Source organism: Perna viridis, chromosome 2 (assembly GCF_037379345.1).
Source record: "Perna viridis isolate PV_CMFRI_1.1 ecotype Kerala chromosome 2, ASM3737934v1, whole genome shotgun sequence".
NCBI classification, from domain to species: Eukaryota; Metazoa; Mollusca; class Bivalvia; order Mytilida; family Mytilidae; genus Perna; species Perna viridis.
Window position 1 is genome coordinate 35498969 of NC_142446.1, and position 27743 is coordinate 35526711.

Genomic DNA, 27743 nt, shown 5'->3' on the forward strand with positions numbered 1-27743 from the left:
CGTGTATTTTATGACTAACTCCGTAACGAATAATCAAATACATCATACTTTAAAATATTTTATACTTAAAGTGAAGCAACGTACATATAACACTTAAAACAGTGGAATACCAATAAACTGCACATTTCATGTAATAAGCTTTTCCGACATGACATGCGTTATATTACGTGTATATGTGTGATGAGATATAAGAAGTAACGCACTATACCTTGATAGCAATTAAATGATCACTATGGAAAAATAAGAAAAAATGCGTCTCATTGAATATCGAAACGTATTAATTAACATTATTCTATTCCCTTTATTCATTTGACAATAATGGAAATTGACCTTTATACATAAAATGATACAATATCCTCCACAGACCTATTAACTGCTTCCCGGTGTACTATTTATTATTCCGCCAGCTTATTAACTAAAACAATACAGATCATAGTTATGTGTCAGCCCTTTTATGATTTTTTTTTCAATCACTGTTGGGCATGAGTGACCACCTTAAATTCCAAATTCCCGCCCTGAACATCCGGTTCTTAGACTACTGATTCTTTCAATTAACAGATTTCAGATCTTTTCAGGCGTACTGTACTAAATTGCATAAAAAGGAGGGTAGTACTGCTTTGATAGGGATGAAGAAGATTTGAAAGAGTAACCAAGGGAACCATGGTTATAGCAGTAATCAAAAGAGTGTAAATAAATATAAAGAAATACATAACATATCTCTACACAGAAGATTGAAAGTAACTTAATATGAAATATGTAATACTCCTCCGGTATTAATTTTGGCTAAGTAACTAATACTGCTTTTGACTGCGATTCTTTTACATCATTCATGTTTCCCCAATTCCAATTAATTCGTATGGCATGAAGCTCTTTATCTGTTATCTACTTGAAACTTTTTTATTAAAAAATGTGTTTTTTTTAATAAATATTTTAAAGTATTTAAAACATAAAATAGTTAATGAAACTTTCAATATCCGCCATTAAATAATTTATCACTTTTGAAGTTTTTATATAATATATACATGTAACCCGTCATTTTAACCATATCTTCTCTGCAGACATTACAAACATAATTCTGAGTATTTATCTACTAGTATATTCCCTGTACACATAATATACATGTAACTCGTTTCCAATGTGCATATTCTCGGTAAACATTGTTGTAGTCCACAAATTTAAAGACTTCAAGTTTAGCATTTACAAATAGAATCATGGCTCCGCACAAAGTACTCGTGGAAAGCTTTTATTAGCGAATGATAATGACGTAGAGAGATGACTTTTTAAAAAACAAATTCTACCCATAACGATTCAAAAGTGGGAAGTTTACCCGTTAAAGAAACCAATCGCTAACAATCATACTCAATCATTTGTAGGGTCTTCAAAGACGTCGTTCTCTACCTGTCGGACTTTATACTCAGCTAATACGTAAAACATTATAGATATCACCAGCACTATCATCAACATGTAAAGTTTTCCTTCCACACACATGAAAGTACCTGATAAAAAGGCGAAAGTGAGTCCAAATGCTTGTAACATTCGGTAATTAGCAAATGCAATGTCCGCCTCTTCTAAGCAAGTCACGCAAATAAGAGCTGAAAATAGAAATCAAAATGCATTTTACGATTTTGCAATGTGACCCCTCGTATTTTTGCACAATAAAAGAAACACCACACACCCCACTTAATTAGCGATTTTACAACATTGTGGATGCTTTTATTTTTTTATTCCAAAAAAATATTATTAAGCTAAATATGACAATGGTATGAAATATTAGGAATATTCATTAGGAATTTTCCATATCACATGGTTTTGGCCAGAGATAATTTAAAACAACAACGACAGTCGTGGTGCTAGACTACTTGTATTTGACCAGAGCCTCAGTGACACGATATCATCTTAAAATCATATATTCCCACGTCTTGGAATTATCGAACTTTGTCGGGAAGCCGTTGCATGATCTGAAAAATGCACAATTTCAAAGTTCCACGTACCGACAGACGTCCGTTTCCTCCCTTACTAACCGCTGCTGATAAGCCTTCTGAAATTCTCAGATATTATTCAAAAATTCACACGTCGTTTGACAATCGGAACATGTCGCACGAAACCATTAAAAATTTACTTTTCCCCGACATTTCAAAATTCACGATTCTTTTATTCTGCAGGGTCAAGAATGAGTAGCACTTTGGTAAAATCCTTAGATAGGACTGAAGACGGGCATTGAAATACTATTTCATTTCTAAGGAAAAGCGTCTAAAATCCGAAGTAGTTTATCAAATAAACAGTGGCGATCACGGGGTCAAAAATTTGACGTCATGAAATAATTACGTCCGATAGCTCTAAACCAAGAATTGCAACTAAAAATTTATATTTTTCGTTCTTTGGAAGCCGGTTGGTATCCTAGGTATATTATTTCAACTTATCACAACAACTTATCACCAGCTTCTGATATCAACTTCGTTACATATAACTTGTTATATTAAGTAAGCCGAGTTCTTATAATATGAGAAAGGCATCGACCTTAAGAGCAAGCGAAGCATAAAGGACTAATTTTCCTTTAAAAGCAGTTGACTTCATGCCATTTATTATTTTTGTGGAGTTTGATTCGAATATTTTCTTTAGTTGTTGCCGGCCACGGACATTCCAGGTAATTGTAAAATGGTAAGTCGTTTCAACCGGAAGTAGGTTCGAGTAGTTCCGTTCAAATACGACTGACTTCCTTGAAGCATTTTTTAGATGCGGCATTTTTTATCATTTCTAAAGCTTCAATAGACCATGATGAAGTGTTTCGCCTTGACGGACGTTTTTAAGTGATTTAGACGAATTTCGATAAATTTAAGAGTGAGCTCCGCTCGCTTAATATTTGCCTTAAGTACGAGCTAAGCATTTCAAATAAAATAGATTTCATGACATTTACTATTTTTGCTTAATTTGATTAAGAATATTTTCATCTGTGAAAGCCGGCCAAGGATAAACCAAATATTTGTAATTTTATCCGGGATCGGCGAAGGAAGCCTTGTTTTACTAAAACCGGGAGTAGGCTTTTTAATGTGTTCCAGCTGTTCCGATCATATAACATGTGGGTCTTTAAACTTTTGTTTAGCTGGTGTTATGACTACATTTCAGTGCATCAGTAGATAGATATGTAGTGTTTTGCTTTGACGAAAGTTTCTCAAATGGTCAATATGATAAATCTTGGACGAATTTCTACACATTTAAAAGCGAGCATAGATTGCTCGCTTAAAACAAGTTAGCAAAGTTGATATAAATATCGACAAAAAATACCGAAGCATCAGTAGTGAGAAAATTAAATTACGTCAAAATCCTAAAACATGACATGAACTTGAACATAGGATGATCTAAATACACAATATACCGAACCGATTTAAAAAAAAAAATACATTAGCATTAAAAACTGAAGATAAGAAAAACAAGACGTCAAACAATAAAGTAAAGCACAAGCAATATGAACCCCCACAAAAAAACCCAGTGGCACCCGTTATATTGCAAGTGAATATAATCCGGTAATAGTCTAGCAACCGTAATGCAGTTCCCCAACATGAATCACAAAGGGGTCCAGTCAAAACAATTCACAATCGCTGTATGTTTATTTTTTGCTACCTAATATCTTATAGTTTCGAGCTTTGAGCTTTTCGAGTATTGGTGAATATGACCACGAGAACTGACTTTTAAATTACCTTGTCATGTGGCCTTGTGGTGTACAAGGTAGAAAAATCCAAATTTTGTAATTTCGACCGCCGTGAGATGTAAGGAGTTTATAATATATCCAGTTAAAACAAGTTAACTACGCTGTTTTCACAAGGTAGCTAAGTTGATATCGCAGTAAGCTATGTTGTTATAAAAAAAAAATAATAATCTACCCAGTATATCAACGGGTTTCCACACACATCTTCCTCTCTTGGTCTCACGATTTAATAAATGATATGTTGTCTTACCTTTTATTTATCTATTTTTGTAGGTAAGTGATATTTATTATTAACTAACTTACTACAATATGTACATAAATGTCCATACTTTATGAACCGAAAATTTCGACAAATGGTCATAACGAACCTGTAATTACTACAGCAGGTCATAACGAAATCACAGCCATGCATTACGAATTTGAAAACGGGGCATCAACACGGGACCATTATGGACTAAATCAAAATGGCGTACAGTTCTTACAATAAATGACTAATTGTATTAAGTAGCAGTCTTTCTAAAAATCAGACAGGTGGTGATTCATGCATGTCAAAAACCCACCAAATTCATTTTTATTTCCTATTCAGAAACAACTACAGACAACATAACCAGTCTAAGTTTTTCATTTGGGTATTGCACTTTTGAGATAAAATTTATAAAGATTGTACATGAAATTAGCACTTTGCAGGAATTATCGTTCTTGATTTGGTTGATTTTAGTGGGAGACTGAAGTATAGTTTTCTCAAAAGTACAGAACAAAATACAGAAAGGGCTATTGTCAAATAACAATATAGCAAAATATAGATATAGATAAACTATACCAAAAAAGCACCGTTTGTTCTGTGGGTTTTTCTACACCATGAATCACCTTACCATAGGCAGTGCTTGAATTTTGTATGAGTTGGTACTTAAGTTTTCGAGTGTAGACAATCAATATGCACTTTTTTTTGTTTCAATGTGTTATTAATCATAAATGCATACTTATTTGCACTGAAAGCGCAAACCTGTAATGTTTGTTTGAGCAGATCAACAATGGGCGACGAAGGGCTGTCATGGAGTTGTTCGAAGCGGAAATCAGACAAATATGAAAAAAATGGGAAGGATATGATAGAAGTCATTGTTGATGACATTGGTCGTTACGAACAAATGATGAAACTCAAAGAACAAGTCAACACACACACACAAAAAAGCGAATCCATCAAAAGAATAAAGCCATATTTTATAAACAAACATATATGATTATAAAATTTGTCAACAAATATATCAATGTACGTGTATGACTTTTTTCCATATTAGTCCTCTTACATGTCCTTGGTACATGTATTAATAATGGACTCTGACTATATCCTGAAATAAAGTTAGTTAATCAAAGTATCAATGTATGGCTTGTTCCATATTGGCCCTGTATCATGACCTTGGTATTAATAATGGCCTCAGATGGCTGTAATGGCCCCCAGCATTGCCTCGGGCCATCACAGCCATCTGAGGCCATTATTAATATCTCGGGATGTTACAGGGTCAATATGGAAAAGGCCATACATTAATACTATAACAAAACAAAAACTGTGCAGTGCTTTAATTTTCTTGTGTGTGTTTTAATTGTTCTACCTTTTGTACGTGTGCTATTGTAACACATTTATTGACCCATAAAATGTTAAAATGTAAGACAATACATAATTACACTTTTATTGCTCCAAGATCATTCCTAGACGGCGATCTCATGTAATTTTAAAATCGTGTTATTTCAAAAATCGACTTTTCCATGGAATTTCCAACTATTTGTGTTTTATGGTGAAATAGAACAAAACATCATAAAATTTGATCTGACAAGATAAAATGGGGAAATATTATGATCTCATATTTTCCGGTCTATAACGAAATCAAGAAATGTTAAAGTGATTCATCACTAGTTTAAACAAAGAGAAATAATTGTTATAGTTACGTGAATTGATCGTGCACCAGAAATCTATCCTTTTATATATTGGACATGCAACATGTTGCCATGGAAACTAGCTACTGGCGTCAGTTATCATTTTTACCGAGATTTTATCTGTTTGATGTTTCTGTGGACAATTAGGGATGCAATATCGTTTCATCTTCCGGTTGTTAGCAATATAAAGTCATTTGAAGTTGACCTACGTCAATTATGAAAGGAAAGACATAAAAACAATATTTAATTATTTCCCGAATGGTTCGAATTTCTAATATGTTTGATTCTAACTACCGAACAGCTTGCAACAAAATGCGTTTTATAATTGCATTCTCCCTGAGGCTCTTGGGATGAGTTATTGTTTTCAGAATTCAAAACGGCGTGGAGAAACGACAATCACAATGCTTCATCAGAAGCTGATTATGGTTACAGAACTGTGTTGTTTTCTGACAAAACTTCACATTTATCAAAAGCCTTCAAGAACAGACTTTAGTTAAGAGATACAATCAAAAATAATGCCTTTAAATAACTTGCACAATAGTGCAGCCGGGCGCGACAGAACAATGGAATTGGTGAAGTCAAACTGAAATTGGGAGATTTTTTTAATTCTTAAGTTGTAATCGATGTATGTATCTATAAATGCAGTAAATAAACATGATTTATATTTTTACATGAATGCACCCTACACCTGGATGTAAAGTTGAAGTAACATATTGTTTGTCTGGGTAAACTTCGTGCATTAAAATATGTGTATTCTAAGGAAATCAATTGCAAAGTTACTCAGTATGTCATCTGTCGTAAAAAAAAACCTTTATGGAGAATATGTTTTGATATAAATATTGTCATAGTAATACAAAAAAGCTAGTACATATTGTTTCACATGGCCTACAAAAATCAAACCTGATGTCTTCGGCTTACGAACATATTAAGATGGCTGAATGATTTATCTTTCCCGTTCTAATGTCATTTATAATATTTCTAACTACTTATCACAAACATCGTAATGAACGATGTATCGACCTTATGGTACATACGGGGCATGATGCTTATAGGTCGTGACATTAATCATAAGCGGGATTCGGTTTTTAACTTAAGGTGCCACTTTAGAATAGCTGATGATTATAGAAATTCGGATAGGAGAAATTTTGCACACTAAGTGCCTCGCACCTTTGCAGGTGATGGATAGCCGGTCAATCCAAGATTGACAAAAAAACGCCTAAATAGTACCATCTATCATCTGAAACTTACATACTAATACTGAACAATTCTACTACAATTAACCCTAGACAAGTTCCATCAAAGTGGGCGAGGAGCATACTGGCATTCGGGCATCAGTAATTAATTAAGCATTAACGCTTATTAGGCGAGGGCTGAAAGATTAAATACTGTGTCTGATTAAACAGATTTTTCAGGGATAATTTCATGGAGCCATCTCGTTCGATCTTCCAAGATTTAATTTGTGTACAATTTCACCATCTGACAATATTCACCTACTAGTATTTTTACACTTTAAGGATATAAACTTACTATTACACTGCGTCTGCCAGACTGCATCGCAAACGCCCCATGATGCCGCTAAAATAAAATGGATGTGTTTCGTTTTGTCAGGAATCCATATTAGAAAACCAATCATAATCCCCATGTGGATTATCCCACCAATTCCGAATACTACCTCTCTAGGGATATGCTTAGCACACAAGGCAACTACCACGGCTCCTAAAACGTTCGCAGCACCCATAACAATCATTGAGTAACCGACGTATTTTTCTCCCAGGGAACATGTTACATATGCCTTCAAAAAGAAGAAATTAAAAGTGGCTGTATCAATGCCAATTCAAAACACTTGGCAAGTAACTGTATGGTTGGCACGTGTATACATGTGTATCATTCATACGTTATTTCCAACAGAATATGATTTTCTACAATGTGTACGACGAAACAATACACTTATTTTAACACCCATATATTTTCTTCACTAAACCGTAGTTAGTCTTTAGAGTATTTAGTATCCGTAAATACGTCCTAGTAGTTGCTCCCTCATCATCAACCTGTTATGTCGGTTTACAGAAATTAATGTTCTTGTCGTTTCCCGTGTTCAAATGTAGCATAAATGTAATTAAACTATTTTTGTGAGAATCACAGTACTCTAAAATGTTGTAACCGAACCCCTTTGTGAAGATTATCTGTTAAGCAAATTTCTTTGCCCAATATTGGGTAGCTACAGTCGAGATCGATATTTTTTTCTGATTATAATTTAAAAAAAAAAACAATTACAGTTTCGCATATTACTTATACGTACCTGGTTGAAATCTGCAAACATAAACCCTTGTTGTAACCCACTAAATATCAGCAAAGGTATCAGTAACCGAAACGTTTTATGTGTAAATAATAATGTGATATGACTCATGAAAATCTGAAAAAGGAGCATAAAACATTTGATGCTAAAAAAACTGCTTAAAGAAACAATACAATATTACATGTACAACAAAATCGGTAACTTACATTTCCTTGTAATATCATGCTCCTATGCTACCGATGATGCAATTTAGTTGCATCCCAAAATATCTCTTTTTTTATTGACGACGATAGCAAAGAGAGTGCCTTGATTTTCTCAGTATACGTGTACATGCACTATCGGTGAATCATAAGCCGGATTGAACTTATTATTGCTCGATGTGCAGACCGATTCGATAAATTTTACATACTTAAAAAAATGTTAAAAAAAATTGATGATTTACCTTGTTTAATATAATTATTACGCATTTATCGTTCTTATATGTGAGAATGTTAATGATTATAATTACCATTGTATAAAGCAATATGATAAGGATATAAAATGTAACCGAGGAAAACGGATAGTCGAATTTTTATTGAACATACTTTATTTCATCGTTCCGCCCATTTTATACGGTAATATATGCTGTTATCGATATTTTAAACGTAGAGTAAAAACCAAAGCATGTATTGTTATCTTATTATAATCATAATACTTTATTTTACACTAAACGGTGCCCGTTAACTGTTTAAGTATGTCGACATTTATTTTTAATTACTTGCGAAAAGTTGTTAAATTAAATACATCTACAACAATAGATATTTCGTTATAGATTTATATACATATATATACATATAATATGTACCGTTTGCACGTGGTTGCAATATATATAAGTCTGTGTATAGTCTACGGATGATCGAAGAACTTATATGTCGCCATGTTTTGGATCAACATAAGCACCGATTCTATCCAGACAGAGGAAACTTACCTGAAGCCCGTTTTTTTTTTAAAGTCAACTTAAGCACTGATTCAATCAAGACTGGAAACTTACCTCACGCCCGGTTTTGTCAGAACCAACTGAAGCACTGAATTCTATCCAGACAGAAAACTTACCTGACGTCCAGTTTTGTCAGATTCAATTTTAGGTTCCACTATACAGATAAATCACTGCAGATAACTTTATGACAATTTGTGAAATAAAGCTAAACTGAGACACTTACACAAGCAAATCCAACAATTTTTTCCTGTAAAAAGTATATATTTTTCAAAACCTTACATTATAGAGATCCATGAAAAAAAGATAGATATTATTTTCTATTCTATCATGAAAATCTGTAGCCATGGAAACATAATAAAAATATATATCAGTTTTCATAACAAATTTTGGGTGCCTTCCCAAAATTAATTGTAAAAAACAGGTTTTCTAAAATATCAGGAACTTTAAAACTGCCAGAAAAAGTAAGCGAGCATGGTATTATTGTACAAAAAAACAAACAAAAAGTGTACCTTTTTCTGCTCATTTGTTCATGATTTTAATTCTTAAAGTTCATGCGAAATTTTGCATTTTTGAAAAACAGCCAGTTGGTGCAGGGAAGAGAATCCCATCCGATGAGGACCTAAATCTTTCCGGAAAGCTTAAAGCATGCATTTTATACCTCTTTACCTTCACAAGTATTGCATCTATTTATGTATGAATGCTCTACTACCCACAATCAATATTTCCACCAAGTTTCATCTTTTATTTTTAAGTTTTTCAAAATTAGACCGGGTCAGTTTTATGTACAAAACAGTGCACCTCATTTCTATCCGTATAGTGCAACCTTAACCGGTTCGGTCAGATTCAACTTTAGCACTGAGGAATTTACCTGACGTCCGGTTTTGTCAGAATCAACTTTAGCACTAAGAAATTTACCTGACGCCCGGTTTTGTCAGAATCAACTTTAGCGTTGACTCTATCCAGACAGGGCACTTGACTATCATCCTGTTTTGTCAGATTCAACTTTAAAGCGCTGATTGTATTCAGAGGAAACTTACCTGGCGTCCGGTTTTGTCAGATTCAATTTTAGCACTGATTCTATCCAGACAGGAAACTTACCTGGCGCCCGGTTTTGTTACAATCAACTTTAGCACTGACTCAATCCAGTAAATATTAACTTACATGACGTCCGTTTTTTACTCAGAAGTCACGTGAGTGACTTCGAGTATTGTAAATATAAGAATGACAAAAGGGCTTCCGGCAGATAACTTCACGGACGGAAATGCTGTCTTCAAATTAATGCGTGATTCTCTTTTAAACTTTAAATATTTCACCGATATCCCAAATGAATGATATTTCAAACATTTTTAAGTGTTAATTTTCAGCTAAATATTGTCGAACTGGTAAATCGAGACGCCAAACTATTTTTTGCCGCTTGGCAGCGTAGTAATTTCGAAGAAGATAGTTAAAAGCTATCCTGGTTCCCGGAACTACTGAATATTGCGATCAGGAACCAGTCTAGTGAAAAGCCAATTTAATGGGAGTTATCTCTCTTTGGGTGGTGCCCCGTGGATGGTATTATAATCAAAATCATTTTATCAAGAAGTGCCACATTCAACATCATCAGCTTCCTTTTTTCAAGTTTAAGATCTCAAGAACATAAACAAATGCAATAATCTTATTTTCACAATATTTGTGTACATCTTTGTGTTGTTTTGCCGCAGCTTGCAAGAGAAATATGGGTTCAACACCAAAACATTCTCAAACCTTAGTCCATGTCATGACCGGCACTCTAGCACATTGCTTAAAAAAATAAACATCGGGAACCTATCTTGCAGGTTGCACGCCAAGCGACTTCCGAGTTTCAGAACCTTCGGTGCTTTGTTTTACATTTATTACAGAATCAACTTTAGGACTGATTCCATCCAGAAGAAATTTACCTGACGCCCGTTTTTTTCAGAATCAACCTTAGCACCTCTTCTTTCCAGGAAAAATAGACTTACCTGACGCCCGGTTTTGTCAGGATCAACTTTAGCACCGATTCTATCCAGGCAGAAGAAAATAAGGCAAAACCCCATAAACCCGATTACAAGGTAGGCACACATCAACTTCCATAATACGGGAAACATGTAACTGTCAAGTCCTTAAATAAATAAAAAAACAAAAAGAAAAGTTATTTTATATACTTTAAGTTACATGTATACACTATAGACTTGGTAGATGACGATTCAAACTTTGGCGAATCCACCGGTAGTTTCTTAATGTCTAGTGGCTTACAGAGTACATGTATATAAATTTCGTTTTTTACGTTTTGGTTTACCATAACATATTCATTTGCAACAGACGGATTTTTTTCTTGGATTATTACATGTAGGTATTTCTAGTATACGTTCTACATCAAGTACACTACCAAATCGCGGTTGGAGTTCTGTTATGGCCTCTTGTCAATGAAACCAGTTAAATAATACATTTATGTCGTTTAAAAATAACCTAGGTTGTTTTTTTTTAAATTATTTATTGTTAAGAGTATTTCAGAACTGCAATATCAAACAAGATGACCGAGGCCTGCGCTTGCGAAGAATTTATCATCAACTTTACAGCAAATAAGAAATTGATGAAATTGAAACGCTGGAAAACTGACCCACACGCAGTTCGTAAATTTGCATATAATTGATATATTTCTACTACCCATTTACTGTCATTATTATTATTATTATTATTATTATTATTATTATTATTATTATCGTTGTTTTTGTCGTTGTTATTTATATCATTATCATTCGTTTTTGCTATTATTATTACCTACATGTACACGTAATGTTGTACAATAAAAAATAGATACATGTATGATGTATAATTATCTAGAAAGTCAAATAAAATATTTTTAATGCCAAAGTTTGCATATCTTTATTTCTTTCTAAGTGAAGACACAAACACGCAAATTTATTAAAAAATACTGTTTCGTCGTATATTTACAATGCATATGCTTGCTTGAATTAAACACTTGTGTCTAGAAGCAATTTTGACGTTTGTTCTTATATCTCTACGTACGTTGACGTATGTCGCCTCATAATAAACTTGTTAAAAATAATTGAAAAAAATAATTTAAAATCAACATCAGTGCGATTCAATTTAAAGCTGCATTAGCTGCCAAATTTGTTAAGTTTTGATTCCACTAAATTTTGCTGATTCAATGAAAAAGTTTGTAGTAATGCAATTAAAGCAATACATGTCGATAATACCTTCAGAATATTGTGAAAACATCGTTTTTTTTAATCAGAGAATATCGATAGCTCTGATCTAATTATTTTTCGCCATTACTTTCGAAGATTGCCGACAGGACATTCACCTGTATTAATTTTTTTTAACATTGGTGAAAGATACACAAGTGAGCACGTGTCTTGTTTTCATTTCATTTCATCTATTTCTTGATTAGTTTTCAAATCAATAATGACAATATTTGAGTCACGTTATATCACAATACCTAAATTTAAAAAGGATCCTTGCGTTATATTCGTTTTTTTTTTCTTTTACGGCTCGAGTCCGTCGCTCTTCCTTGCCGTTGAATAACCACTTTCGCTCTGCAGTCAAATTTGTCATTAGAGAAGCGATCCTTACAGCACATGCGCGTATTAAGGTCACCAGAAGTCACATGCATACCAACAATCTAGATCAATTTTTTTGTCTTGCAAGACAATAAATATATACATATGTAGACACCTATTTCACGTATTTAATGCATTTTATTTGTGGGTATCAAATGGAATTATACAGGAAAAGTACAATTTACTAGAAACAATTTAAAGTTAACGCGTATTTCAATAGAAGCAAAAAATTACGAAAATGACAGCTAATGCTGCTTTAATATTTTGTGGTATTTTTCACAAAGATAGTGGCGGATCAGAGGATGAGGAAAGTTTCTTTCCCTTGAAATTTTATTCATTTTGTAAAATTTTGTCGAAATAAGTATATGATGAATTATTCCCCTTTTTTGTAATATTATACGCCTGTGCGAAGCATTAACTATTCGTTCTGCTTCAGCAAGAATTTGTCTTTTTCTACAATATAAACATGTACATGTATTATTTTCAAACTGCTGCAGTCAAACGATGTTTCTAAATAAGACTCTTACGCTGTCCTGTTTCTTTTTAAACCAAAACAACTTTACGAATTATCAGTCACGACAGTCTTACAAGATAATTGAACTAAAACTATTATTTCATTGAAATGAACTTGACCATAATATATCATTTTGGACAATGATTTTCAAGAAATAATGACCAGTCTGGCCCGGTGTGCTCGCATGATATTATACTGTTCCTAAATTGATTGTTCTGACTACTTCTCTCTGTAGCCACTTCATTAAATATAGTCACTAATAATGTTTTCGACAGAGAATCTTTATCTTGTATAACCACATAGACATCCCCGGAAATCGATTTATATAGCAATCGTCATTTCGTATGTTCCTAATCAATGAAGTCCGCTTTCCTTTTTACCGCATGTAAAGGACATATTTTTTCATCCCTTTTGTCTTATAAAGAACTGTTATCGGAATGTCGAACGATTTTATCACGTCTGGTGAAATGAGGCGATATCTAAAATGGAAAAGATTCACACCAGAAGAAACTAAATCATATCACGTGCTTTGCAGACGATCGATGGAAGCGTGTCGTCTGCTATATAGATAAAGTCATTAAATCCAAAATTTTCTGAATCAGGAAAGTGCTTTCCCCAAATGGATGTTAGAAATCACAGGACATTTTAGATGAAAATTGAATTTCGTGAGAAAACCTCTCACGCTGAAAGCTAAAAAAGGTGAAAATAAAACGCCTTGAAGTTGTTTATAAACTTTTATCACTTTTCCCTAAGTAGTAAAGTTAACTTTATACGGAATGAATAGCATCAGTAGGAGAACATCGTGCCATATTCCACATTTTGTACGTGGTAATATCTGTAGAAAACGGTTGTTTGGGTAATAAAAGTGCTTCAAAATGTCATTATATAACAGCAGCATTAATCAATAATAGAAAAAGTATTTGATTTGAAATCAGTTATTGAATCTACTAATAGCTAGCTTGAAAGAAAATAAATAAAGTCATACTGTTTGTTATGTTTTTTTTTCTTGTTTTTGTTTTGTTTGTTTTGTCTTGTTTTTATTTTATGTGCTTTGATTTTAAATTCCCATTCAACTTGTTTCACTTGCTCCGATTTTATTATTTTTCATTTGCACCGATTTACTAGTAAAATAGGAAACTACATGTAATTCTATGTATTATACCTAGAAGGTATACTGAATAAATCAGAAAATGAATTGTGCCCGTGGTGAGCAGGTGGCAACAGTTATATACAGGTTTATAAAAAAAATTATATAATATATTATGATATATCATGAAAGAAAAAAATGTACATACATAATTATGTACATGTAACTGACAAGCGAAAGAGGTATAAACTGATATTGATGTATAATAGAATAAAGACGAAATTTCATGAAAATTCACTTTATTTAACTAATTTTGTAAATCGTTATACAAATCGGCGCAAATGCAAAACGTCGATTCTTACACCCTTTCCTCCAGATATATAACTCTAGAAACAAACGACCTAAGTACCAATAATTCATGAATGGTCTGAAATTCTTGATATCGAAGAACATTTATAACCCCAAGTAATCTAAAATTTTTATTAAGTTAAATGTTTGATAAAGCTACTCTCTCAGGCAAATTTTGACGCAATATTAGAATGATGTTCTGCTTTAAAGGAGGTAATCAAAGACCTTTGCCTTCGATCCCTATCATCAGAAACCCGTAAGAGATACTCTGAAGTCTATTTGAAAATGCAAGCAGGGATAGATTTTTAAAAGGAATCAAATACAAAAAAATCAAAATCGCGCAAAAAATGAAATAGTTAGATTATTTTGTGTGTGGCCCCCTTTGGCCTTTTATAACTCGAAAACCGTAGGGAAATATCTGAAATCTGATTAAAAACAGGCAGGGATATCCATGATGAAACTAATTAAAAAATAAAAATCGAACTAAAAACAAAAGGGAGTGGGGCAAAATCATCCAAAAGCTATAGGACCTTCCACCATGTGTCTAGAAACGATGTGTTAAAAGATCCGAATGTTTTTTTTTTCTCAAGTAATCGTAAATAAACACAGGTCAGCGGACGCCGACGACGACGACGACTAGTTGATATTATATGTCCGCAATATTTTATCGGTCGTGTAAAGAAGAATATTAATGAAAGTATAATCTATATCCTGTCAAATTGTAATTGTTATATTCATATCGTTCGGTAAATTAGAATAACACGTTATGTCATGTCAAGAATGGACCTTTTTCCATTGCTGTAAATTGTATAAAATGATTCAAATTACAATTGCAAACTGCAAAATATATTTACCACATTCTTTTTACAACATCTGTGAAAAGATTCATGCCTGATTTTAGCATAACACAGCCCTTGTGTTCAGCATTAAGTTCAAGAAAAATATATATTATTATCGTGATGTAATAATAATTTAATTTCAGATGTAAAAAGATTTTTGATTGGATAAAATACTTTGCCCATCATCTCATAGACCAATATTTTGATGACTGTGACGTCATCAACTCTTTTTGTTGATTTACTCGTAAAATATTAAAACTAGTAAAATTAAATCATAAGAAATGAATGTAATATTTTTTTCGGTCTATTTGGAATAAATCTGATGACCGTGGTGTATAAATAGAAGTAACCGACAAACTTTCACATTTTACGATATAACTTAACGGGTCCATCGTCTTTTACAGCATCCCAAAACCTCGGACTTGGACCTGCCACCAATTTCACTAAGAAAGCTTTTCAAAGAAACTTCGTGTCGGACTGGTAGTTATAAAAAGGAAGCAGTAACCTAATATAGCATTTATCTGGTCATATAGGGAATATCTTATTTTTAAAATCATGTTGTTTTCTCTAGAGTTTGAAGTCAGTTTTAACTTATCTGAAACCCAGCGATCATCAATTTATTGTTTTGTTCGATATGTTACCAAATATAAACTACCAAGGAAAATCATTTTTCTCCGGGAAGTAAATGATGTCGGATAGATATGGAGTATTTAAGAATTTAAATTGTCTATTCGGCCATAAAAAAGTCTAGCATGCAACGACGAGAGTAAAAGACGGATATTGCTGTTACAACTTCAGCAGCAATGAGATGAAAAGTGTGAATGTTTACCAAACTGAGAAATGAAATTACAAAAGATGTGAAATGTCTGGAATAGAGAAGCAGAACTGTGAAAAATGTATAAAATTTTGTCTTTATTCATTAAAATACCACAAACTTATAGATGATCACCGACAACGTTGTATTCTTTTGAAGGGTCAAAAGTACAAAGATGGCACCAAATACGCCAAACTATCGAAATCACAGATTTTTTAATGTTGAAAACCTTTATCATTTTCATTTGTTTTCTTGAAGTACACGAATCGGTATTCCTGGTATTCCTGGTATTCCTGGTATTCTGGTATTCCTGGTATTCCTGGTATTCCTGGCCCACGCTCCCAGTGGAGTCCGGGATACTAATTTAATTTGTTTCAATGTGCGGGCTATTTTATGTTATTCCATGTTCTTTGTTGTGTGTGTCTTTTTTCCTTGTCTAGTCGTTATCCTGGATAATGTTTTTATTACCACTTGAATCCCGGTTCCGTTCATTTCTCAGCTACATTTTCGTGGCGTTTTTAAGATAAGTCTATTTAACAGTCCCAACCGATGTTTTTGTTTATTTCCTGAGTAGGCTCATATTTGCACAACCGCAAGGTATTTGCAACACTTTCTCGATAAAATGTGGCTGATATCTTGTAGGGTGTTTGCGGAAAAGTGTTGCACATAGCGTGCAGAAGTACATGTACCAACTGAGTATGCTTAGAGAATTAGCACGACACGATAAATTAAAAGATTATTTTTATAAAGGTATTTAAAGAATGTTTAATAATTAACACGTGAAAGCGTTGCACTTGTACAGTTTTTATTTGTTTGTTTCATGTTAAAAATTAAAGACAACTAGATCTAATTGTTACGCGCATCGTAAAAGGATGTTCCACCAAACTCCTCATTGTAAAAGAAGTATTTCAAATTAATTTCTATGGCACCATAGTTTTTTTTCGATTTTTTTTTATATTTTTGATTTTTTGTAAAGTTCAAAATGGCCAATTGGAAGTCCTTGTGGTGACCTATTTTTTAAAACAAGTATGAACCTTCTACGATTGTTGTGATATTTTTACGATTTTGTTAAAGTTTGGACGGCGGCCATGTTTTATATTTCAAAATATGTATGCATATCTACATATGGTGGTATATTTTTGTGCTAAGATTAGTTTAATTCCACTCAACCGTTTCAGATGAGATGCCCGGACAAGACGGAGGTTAGAAAAAATTTTAAAAATTAAAAAAAAAAAAAAAAGAAGTACATGTAAAAACAATATCATAACGTTCCTCAACTTCGTTAGGGCAATATATTAATTATGTGGAGAGGAATGAATGTACATACTAGGTTGAAAATCAAAATAATATATATAATATTTGCTTGACCGGCAAAAAAACTGTTCTTTAAAAATATCGTTAAAATCAACAAAAAAACTTGATTAGGCTTAAACATTGTTTTCTTGTCAAACCCCATCGGACATATCAAACTAGTCCACTGTTTCGGAGATCCATCAATTGGATTCAAAACTATACACAAGAGACGCCGTGTTATTCGAAAATTCGACACTGGCTATAATGATGTTAAATAAACTTATGCGACCAGAGAATCAAATTGCATTTATACAGATATCGATATTTCTCTTTTCTTTGTTTTACTGCGGCTATGTTTTCGTTTAATTACCGATTCTATTACAACAAAGTCTTCAAGATTACAGAAGATAAAAATCAGGTTCTTAAGAGCAGTATATTATTGGTATTTCCGGACCTAGTACGGACTTAACTGTATGTATTTATTACACCTTCCACGACTTTAATGTCAGAGTATCAAGCTGCATTTGCATAACAATACATAACAATTCCAATGAACTACAATATAGAAATTCTTATTGTTATTGATAGGGTGAACCAATCTAACGCGGACCCACAATGTAATTAAAGATTTCTGATACCTTAATGTACGTATCATTTCTCTTCTTTTGGACATTTGTAGCCTGAAACAAATAAGTGTACACAGAGGATGTACTTGAAAAAAGAACAAGTGAACATAAAGAGATTGTATTTTAATACATTCTGTGTATGCACAAATTAATGCCATGTCTATGATCAAAATTTAATAAGTTAAGACAAGCCAAAATTTGCCTTTTCCATACTCGTAAAGGTTCTTGATTTTTGTTCTTGTTTCTATTGTTTTATATTGTTAAGGGTTTGTTTTGTGATTGTTAATTGTTTTTGTTTGTTTTAATTTGTTTTTTGGGTTTTTTTTTGTTTTTTTATATGGGATTGTGGAATTGATTTTTATCTTTTGTTTAGTTTTGGTTTAGTTTGAATTATCTTGTTAAAATTTCTCTTTATAGTATTGTTTCTGCTTTGTTAGATTTAAATTCGATTTGTGTGGCTTTTGCTTAGGTTTTCTGTTGTATATTTAATGTGATTTCAATTGTTTTCTTTCACTTAAGTCTTGTTGAATGTATGGACCTTAGAATATTTACCCAAAACAACGTTTTGTGCCGCAGTTGTGAAAATTGTGTCAAGATACATATAGGCGTAAAGACAATAACATGTACGTATAAGTAATCCTGAAATAATGAATACACATGAAATATCGGAACAGCCAATTGCAAGAAGTCGATATTGTGCATAAACATGAAAATTTATAGATCACATTTTCTTTCAGAAGAAACTTATTGGAAAATTTCTGTTACGTAACAGTTTGGGAATTCCATCGAATCACAAAGTTGTGTGCTGTGTGCTTTTTATATAATATGTACATTATGCAAACATAAATAGCATTTTCTAAGAACCAAATGAAATATACAGGAACATATCTTTTGGCTGGTAGATTTATCTGATTGAATATTGAATTTTCTGTTCGTAGTTGTATGTTCAAGGAGCTGGAAAATGTAAATGGTTGCTGCAAATGAACTGTATGCAAACTTTAAGGCAGCCATGAACGATTGGAAAATTTTATTTGGTCTAAAACAACCTGAGAAGGGTTTGGTGATGTGGAATGGGAATTCCGAGCATTGTCTGAATATTGTTTTTAGACACCGACATCGCTCGCAATTAAATGATCAATCTCCTGCACAGGGGGTATATTTGCTATTTCAAAGCTTTCCATCTCTGCCACATTTATTGCTAAACCCTACCGCTTTATGCAAATAAGTGCAGTACACCGGAAACAGCTTCGCGGATTTTCAGTGAGTATTGCTCATGCCCAGCGAATATTTTCGCACACTATAGCAGAGCATATAGGCTAGTGGAATCGTAAATCAGGAATCGGTTAAGATTGTCAAACGATACAAAAATGTATATGTTTGCTCACAGTTCAACTTCTAGTCAAGTGGGCACGAAAACAGGTGGTACGGATAACATTATATGCGACAAATAATAAAATGCCTTATTAACTATTTACGATAGAATTCAAGGCACACCATCTACTGGTATAGATGCTGTCAAAATGCAAAGTTCGAAATCCATGAAATATAAAGTGGATAGCCATCTTGCAGAACTCTCCTATCTGAAGGAAGATCAGCCAGATTTTATTGATTTTTACCAATAGCTTCCGATTGGCTCGTGACGTCATTAAGTCGGTTCGGTACTGATACAAGTATTGCAAATAATATGTAAACAAAGAATATTCCCTAAATATTTCTACGATCATGTTTATCTAATCACTAAAACACGATGACTTGTCAAGCTTACGATTGCACCAATAATAAAAGAGAAATGTTCTTAAAGTTTTTTTTTTACTAGCAACACGAACATTCTTGAGAAGTAGCCGTAAGATTTTCCCTACAAATACTAGTCATCTGGCTGCAAATTCTGTTGTTCGTCAATGATGTCTGACATTTGCTTATACATGTTGTTCCCCAATCTCTTCTATTTATTTTGGGTTGAAATTATAGGGAAAAAGTCCCAAATTGGCGATTTCTTCGGACATCGTAATCAATTACCTATTTATTTTCACTTTACAAACCGACTTCGTGATGTCACAGTTAAACCGGTCATGGTGGCGGCCATAGGCGATGGAAATTCAAAATTCCTAATTTTAAATCTCGATTTATTAATTAAGAAAAGCAAATTAATTTGTTTCAATTTAATTTTCATTAATATTTAACAGATTAGTTTCGATATTTATGACTTGAACAATAACCTGGTCTTCTCCTTTAATATTTGGGTTCATTTGAAAGCTTATATACTATATAAATGTACTGTATCATACAAAATCTTGCTTGAACTATAGTATTTAAAGAATGAATAACGGTTGATGTAGAAGAAAATTTGAAATTCTGAAAATTCCCCTATTTACGATTCCATAAGTATTGTAACCCCAAACGTAAACTCTAAGCACCACCTGAATGAGATATGTTGGATACATCATTATCTTAGCTTTGAATACCTCAGATATTAATTTTACAGTGTCGGTATGCTGTGAATAAGAATTGTGTATGATACTGAGGCCTGTTCTAGGGGTAGGAATAATAACTTTTTTTTGGAAAGTTATTTTATGAAAATTAGTTTCTCGTGGTTTATTATGTAGAAAGTTGAAATATCTATTGTATGATGCCAAATTTGAGACGTTTTGGTTAAGCAAGAACTTGTAGAGTCGAATTAATGCGAGTTTTTATTGGAAAACCGAATATCCTATTTATTGCAATTTTTGATAAATTCTGACAATGAAAATTATGGCACCACCTGAAAGCTTAGACATTGGCCTATATAATGGCGCCTTTATCATTTTGGTTTCTTTGCACATGATGCCTTATGAAGACTAAGACACTTGAACAATTGAGTCACAAAAATCTTTGATTTTAGTGTCAGTGTGGTACAAATACATGTATAGGCTTAAACTGCAAAAGAATCCGAGAATATTCTTTGGCTACAAATTGATTCCTTAATATGAGGTATGAAGGTACATGAAAATTATCATTAAGTTGATGGTGCACGGTGGACCCTTTCAGCCAATGGACTTTTTAGTATTTTTATCTTAATAGCATCTTAGAGCTTTCAGAAGTATGATAAATCTCTTAAAATAGTCTTTGACAGGGTTTAATTCGAACAATTATCTCTTGACTTCTTAAGAACGTAGAGTATAGTGACTAGTTCCGACGCAGTCGGTATAGAGTTCGCTTTAAATCACTTGACATTCATGATGCTTAACCATGACTACCTAACCGTACGGATGTAGCTTACAACCTCGCATTTCATTGGACAAATGAGATAGCAACCGTGAAATTTAAGGCTCCATTTGGGGCATTGGTTTCCAGAAAATTTTCAATCACTTTTTTACATGGGGTAATCTTTAAATTATGTATTGAATGATTAGAAATAGTTCCCTTGTTGAACCAATAAAATAATTGAAATACGAAACATAGTACAGTGACCACAGTTCACCAAATAAAATCTTATTTGGGTATTAACAAATCGAGAATATGCGTCGGCTATCTTTTTTTTAAAGATAGTACTTGTTACGACTGTCAGTGAACTGGTAGACCAATACAGTGTTACCATCTCCCGTGTTATGACATATTTTGTTCCTTCGTCTTTTCTGCGATCAGCTTTTGAGGAAATATCTTATTAACTGATATTTTAACAACACATCGTAAAATCGCTGGTCTTGAAGGGGATTCGCTTGATGTAACAGGTATATTTGTGGAAATTGTCAGGTTTGCGTTGTACAAATAATGTCGAGAAAATAAGACCCAGAAAATACATGGCGTTCAGCGGAAGTACACAGTGACATCAAAAATGTCAAAGAAAAACGATGTTTTCAAACTAAGCATATAAATTTGTAATGGTTGTTCACTTAAAACAAAATTGCAAACTATAGTGCTGTCAAAACGGATTTTAGGTTATATGTGCTCTTGGTTTAAAAAAACTCAACGGTTTGTGCTTTTAAGCTCTGCTTAATTGGTTCGCAATGTAAATGATTTAAAGCTTTGGTTTAGGACCTAACATGCTTTGATGTATTCTTTGTTAGAATACAATGGAGTCAAGCCTCGTGGTTCGAAACCCAGTGCTAAAATGTGGAGGTAAGACATGATGTCTGACCTCGGGTTTACGATGAAGTTGTAAACAGAACAATACGTATCCTAAAACAAAAAGTGCAATCAAGTTCATGCTTGCATTTCCGGATGTCATTAAGGAATAGTGTTCAATAATTATAAAATGTCATATGCAGACCATAGATGTAGTTTAGGAGTTAATTGTTAGTGGCACTAGATTGGTGTCAAAGGTTTAAACAGACACAGACAAGACATATAAAGGACGCCCACACGAACTTCATAAGCGAAAAACATTTGATATTAAAGTTAACATTTGACATTAAATAAATTGTTGAATTCTATTGCATTATGCTCATCAACATCTTTCTGGGTTTGGTAGTACTTTAATGAGTGCTATATAAAATAAACCACTCTAAATTTAATTCAGTTTTGAGGCATTTTGAAATCGATATTATTGGTTTTACGAACATAATTGGAGTGCCGGTATGTTACTCTTAAATTTACACACTAAAAAAATAACATATACAACATTAAAGCTGAAATAGCTGTCATTTTCGTTAAATTTTGTTTCTGTTAAAATATACCTTAACTTTGAATTATTTCGACTAAATTTTCTTTTCCTGTATAATTTCATTTGATATCCACAAATAAAATTCATTAAATACATGAAATGGGTGTCTATATATTTATTGTCTTCCAAGACAAAAAATCGACCTAGGTAAATTCGTATGCATGTAACTTCTGGTGACCTTAACCCGCGCATGTGCTGTAAGAATCACTTCTTGAATAACAAATCTGATTGCAAAGTGAAAGTGGTTATTCAACGGCAAGGAAGACCGACGGAATTCGAAAGTTCGAATATAACGCAAGGATCTTTTTGAAATTTACGTATTGTGATATAATGTGGCTCAAATATGGTCATTATTTATTTGAAAACTAATCAAGAAATAGATGGAATGAAATGAAAACATGACACGTGCTTACCTGTGTATCCGTTATTGTTATTTTTACCAAGGTTAAAGGATTTTTAACCCAGGTGAATGGCCTGTCGGCAATCATCGGAAGAAATGGCGAAAAATAATTAGATCAGAGCTGTCGATCTTCTATGATTGAAAAAAAACGTTGTTTTAACAATATTCTGTAGGTATTATCGACAGTTATTGCTTCAATTGCATTACTACAAACTTATTTCATTGAATCAGCAAAATTCAGTAGAATCAGAACTGAACAAATTTGCTAATGCAGCTTTAGAATTAATAAGAACATCGTTAAAACCATTTTCATGTATATAATACCGTAACGCACGTAACATGATTTGTTAAATTTCGTTTAATGACATCTTTGGTGTTTGCATTTTAAATGTCATACATGTATGCAGTTTGAACAAGATTCGCCTTGACCATGCCATTTTTTTAAATTCTCATGTATTACAAAACTGACAGTACACTCAAGTTACTTACATAATAGTTCTTGGCTTTATGATAAACAAAAACAATACAGTAATTTTTTTCTTCAAAATATTCAACCATCCTTTGTCATATCAATAATATTGGAAATACATTCATAAAAATGATAAAGAACTAAGTTAATTTCATGCAAATTTTATCAAGCATGAAGATAAATCGGTGCTTAGTTAACGAAGCATGAAATTATTTCCTGATTTGGTTAACTGATATAATAATGAGGCAGATACTCACACAGTGGTGCGACCTATACAATTAATTTACATCACGTTCAGAACTCTTAAAGCCTTCGAAATCTGAAACCTTTCATTCAGCCCGAAACCTATTGATTTCAACAATTTGTCTTACCCAACATGTATAATTTCTGGGGTCCCATCGTGTAACAGGTCGTTATTGTGTTCATTTGAGTTTGATGGGAATAGGCAGGTGTATCATAGTAACTTTTAATGTATATAACTGAATTATATCTGTATATATTGGACCGATTTATACTTTCAATAAAATCCTTCGTTTGCATGAAATTTCTCTGATCGATTGTTACATGTAAACCTTTCAAGTCCATATGTTCGCTCCAAGATCTCCTATTGCAAACATTTGCAATAACAAATATATTCGCGATATCACTTGAATTCTTGGTTTCTTGAATTATACAAAAGCTGCTTGAATATTCATACAAATTTTATATATATGGTCGAATTATATATTCCACTCACAATAAATATATAAACATCACATTTTGTAATAAATCCACAGTTTCCCGAAATAAGATTTAGAATAGGAAATGGATTCTCACTTACTTTTAAATCATGTTATTTAAAACAGTAGGTTATTTATTATATAAAACCATGTCTATACTTTCCGTTGAATATCGTTAAGGTTGACGAATAAGAAAAATTTGAAGAGAGATAACCCTTTACGGTAACCTCGGAATTTCTGGACTGACAGCAAAGCTCGCAAAACACTTCAAATTCGATATACCGATTAAGCGTTGCCTTTCTACCATGACCTATACGTACGCAAAGATGTCACGTGAATTTTCGTTTGTCACATACATGTAAGTAGAATGAATTTCGGTACAGTGCAAGAGTACATAAATTCTTTGCAGGTATTGAAGGTGGGTCCTTTCGTATATATTGTCGTATCAAAATGCGTATATTTTACCCGATGAGCATGTTTGTATTTGTTGGAGGAAATAAATAATGCCTATTTTTTTCTTTGAGTTAGTATAATCATACATTGTTTGTTTTATAAACCCTAATGTTAGAATGGAAACAAGCCTTTAATCGTATAAATTAGCTGGTGGCAAAAAGACAACACAATGACTGTACTCATCTGTAGATTCAGTTACTGCTACAGTATAAGTATAACCCTTAAAATAAGACTTCCGTAAACTTTACATGTTAAAAAAGGAATTCAATTCAGCCTGTCTTGTCACATTAAATCGATATAGAATTAAACAGGTCAACTATAATTGTAAAATTTACTTTTTTTGTTTTTGTAAAGGAACCCGTTAATATTTAAAAAGGAAACGTAAATCATTTAGTTATTATATTTCTTTTCTTCTTGAAATATTCAAAGAAACTCACCTGTTTTTTGCTTTACGCCCGCTGATGTGCATAAGTGAAGTACTCCACAGGACGGGTTGTCAGCGATGACCCCTCCAGGCTCTAAACTCGGGTCTGAATAGTTGACGTCCAACAAGTCACCATAGAACTCGTAGTCGGGTTCTTGTGGTACTTCAAAATGCTGAAATATTAGGGAGGAAAGTAGGTTCCCCCAGATATGGGTCGTTTGAAAGCATGCGAGAAATATTCCATGGAAACGGAACACTTGTTTGTCTATTCCGTTTTTGGTGATTTTCGACGAATCGAAAGCAAGTTTTAGAATATATGACACCTCGGCTGTCCATAGTATGCCTTGACCACATCCGGAAAATACTGCAGTTGGTATGAGTGTGTAAAACTTTGGGTAAAAATTAGCACCGGTCCACGTTAGAAAGCTGAACATTCCACACACAAGAGCCCATTTGGCAGAAACCCTGTTGATCATACTTGGTGCCCAGAGGCAAGTAAGGAACATTGTTCCATGTAAACAACCCATGGATATAATACCAAGATGATCTTTTGTGTTAATGGAAGACTGCAAGTTTTGGATCGCTCGGAACACAGAAAACATCATAATAAAACTTATGCAGAGAAATACTAGATTTTTTCTAAAAGTGAATATCACAACTGAAGGAACATTGCTACTTAGTTCCGAAACGGGAGTTTCCGTTTCTCGTTGTAGTCCAAGGGAATTGTTACCTTGTTCATTTTTAGTTTTGTCCATTAGGTTATTTTGGCTTTCTTTGTCGTCGTTGAGTTGTTCATCCGGAAGGCAAACAGTCAGTTCACACTTCGATGTCCGTTCAGCAATGACAGATTTAAGTTCACTGATATGCTCTTTAGATTGTCTGGGGGCTAGCTCAACACTTACTCTTGGTACGTGGTTTTCAATGACAGGTTGTTTTGATTTTTCATGTAATGCAATATTTTCATCTCTAGCGACTGCATTCATGTAACTTTCTTTCCTGTTTCGTCGGTTTGTTACTAATCCTTCAATAAAATCCTGTTGGTCTTCGGGGTCACTTGTACTTTTACGAACGGCATATCTATAGCTTTCAGTTCGTTGTCGGCCATATTGACCCAGATATGCAAGTTCTGTCTGGGTAGCATATGTATAACTAGGACGACGTGGCCTAAATAGTCCAAAGCCCTGTCCAAGACCGCTTGTGTCGAATGGCGACAAGGTCGACATTCTGTTGTTATATTCCATTTTAATTTTATATTAAAAACACGCTTGCATATCTATGAAAATAAAATTATAAAATCTCAATTCCAATAACAGATTATAATAATCATACACAATGCACTTCTTTCTAATAAAATTTCTATCATAATCACGTCGACAGTAAGCTTATCCTGAGCAGATGATTATATTCTACAACACTCACTTGAAATCTTCAAAATGAATCCATTTGTAGACGAAGTCTCCAATAATTTCCCCATTATGTTATTGATGAAGGAAAGCGATGTAAAAATTTCGAATGACGGCCTTTACGAATGCCAACACACTGAAGTCATAATGGAGTTGAGCTGGTAAATTATTTTAAATATGGTCTGTTATAATGTTGTTAGAAAGGCAATGTTAATCGTTACTTCGAAATATCAATAACAGTTCCGAAGTTCCAAGTCAATATCACTCCGTTTCCGATGCTGTATATTCCTGAATCCATCGTTTTTATTTAATTATCCATTTTATGCCGTAAACACGCTCATTAAATAATCCTCGTACAGCGTTTCTTGTCTACTTTACAAAAATGGTGGATTTCTACATTGAATTAATATCTAGCTACTCAATCAATCAGTTACTTTGGTATCCTTATAACTCATTAGCGTTATCCGTTATTTGTTTTATTTGAGTTGCCTTTATGGTTATAATTAAGTCAGACAATCGGAGCATTTGTGTATGTAAATCGAGGCTCTTATGACTCACAATTGTTCGAAATGTTGCGACATTCTGTAGAAAGTTCTAGATTATATATATGATAGAATCCCGGTCGTACTTTTTTTCCACAATTCCAGGATGTTTGATTACTAAATCATATCTTGTCTTATTAACTCAACAATGAAAAATCCTTATTTCTTATTTTTTCGTAAAATTAAATGTTTTTGACCTTTTTGTCGGAAGACGCTATGGATATGTTTCATGGTTATTAAAAATTTAAATACAGCTATTTTTTTCTAAACTTTTACTTCTCTTTTCGATTTTTTAAATATTTTATTTTGTGCATTTGTATAAGCATTGTATGGCATTATGACGATATCACCCTTCCATGATATGTATAATTATAAAATGAGTTTAAATTGCTTATGGAAAATATAGAATAAAGAAAATATATCCAAATATATGATATAAATTAACTGCAGGTCTGCATCCTATGTACATGGCGGGAAAGCACCACCAGAAGACACATGATGCAAGTATACAACGGCAGGAAGTTAAGACAATCGATAAGACAATTTATATTCCCTAGCAGTTTATCGTATTAGCTCTGACAAAGCTAATCTACTGCACGAACACCAGTATTTGCTAGAAGTATGGATTATTTATACAATTGTATAAAACTTTTATTGCTTGTATTAAGAAACAGCCAGTGGGTGG

General features: G+C 33.1%; 1 protein-coding gene across 1 annotated transcript; it reads right to left on the reverse strand.

The window, feature by feature from the left end:
• Window positions 1-78: 78 nt before the first annotated feature.
• On the reverse strand, window positions 79-27018 carry LOC148624820 (N-acetylglucosamine transporter UNC93A-like). The gene is made up of 5 exons (XM_088567748.1): window positions 25127-27018; window positions 10887-11026; window positions 7932-8045; window positions 7160-7424; window positions 79-1592 (listed from the first exon to the last, which is right to left on the reverse strand). The coding sequence occupies exons 1-5, from the start codon at window positions 26352-26354 to the stop codon at window positions 1360-1362; spliced, it is 1980 nt and encodes a 659-aa protein (XP_088423874.1). The 5' UTR covers window positions 26355-27018; the 3' UTR covers window positions 79-1359.
• Window positions 27019-27743: the final 725 nt, after the last annotated feature.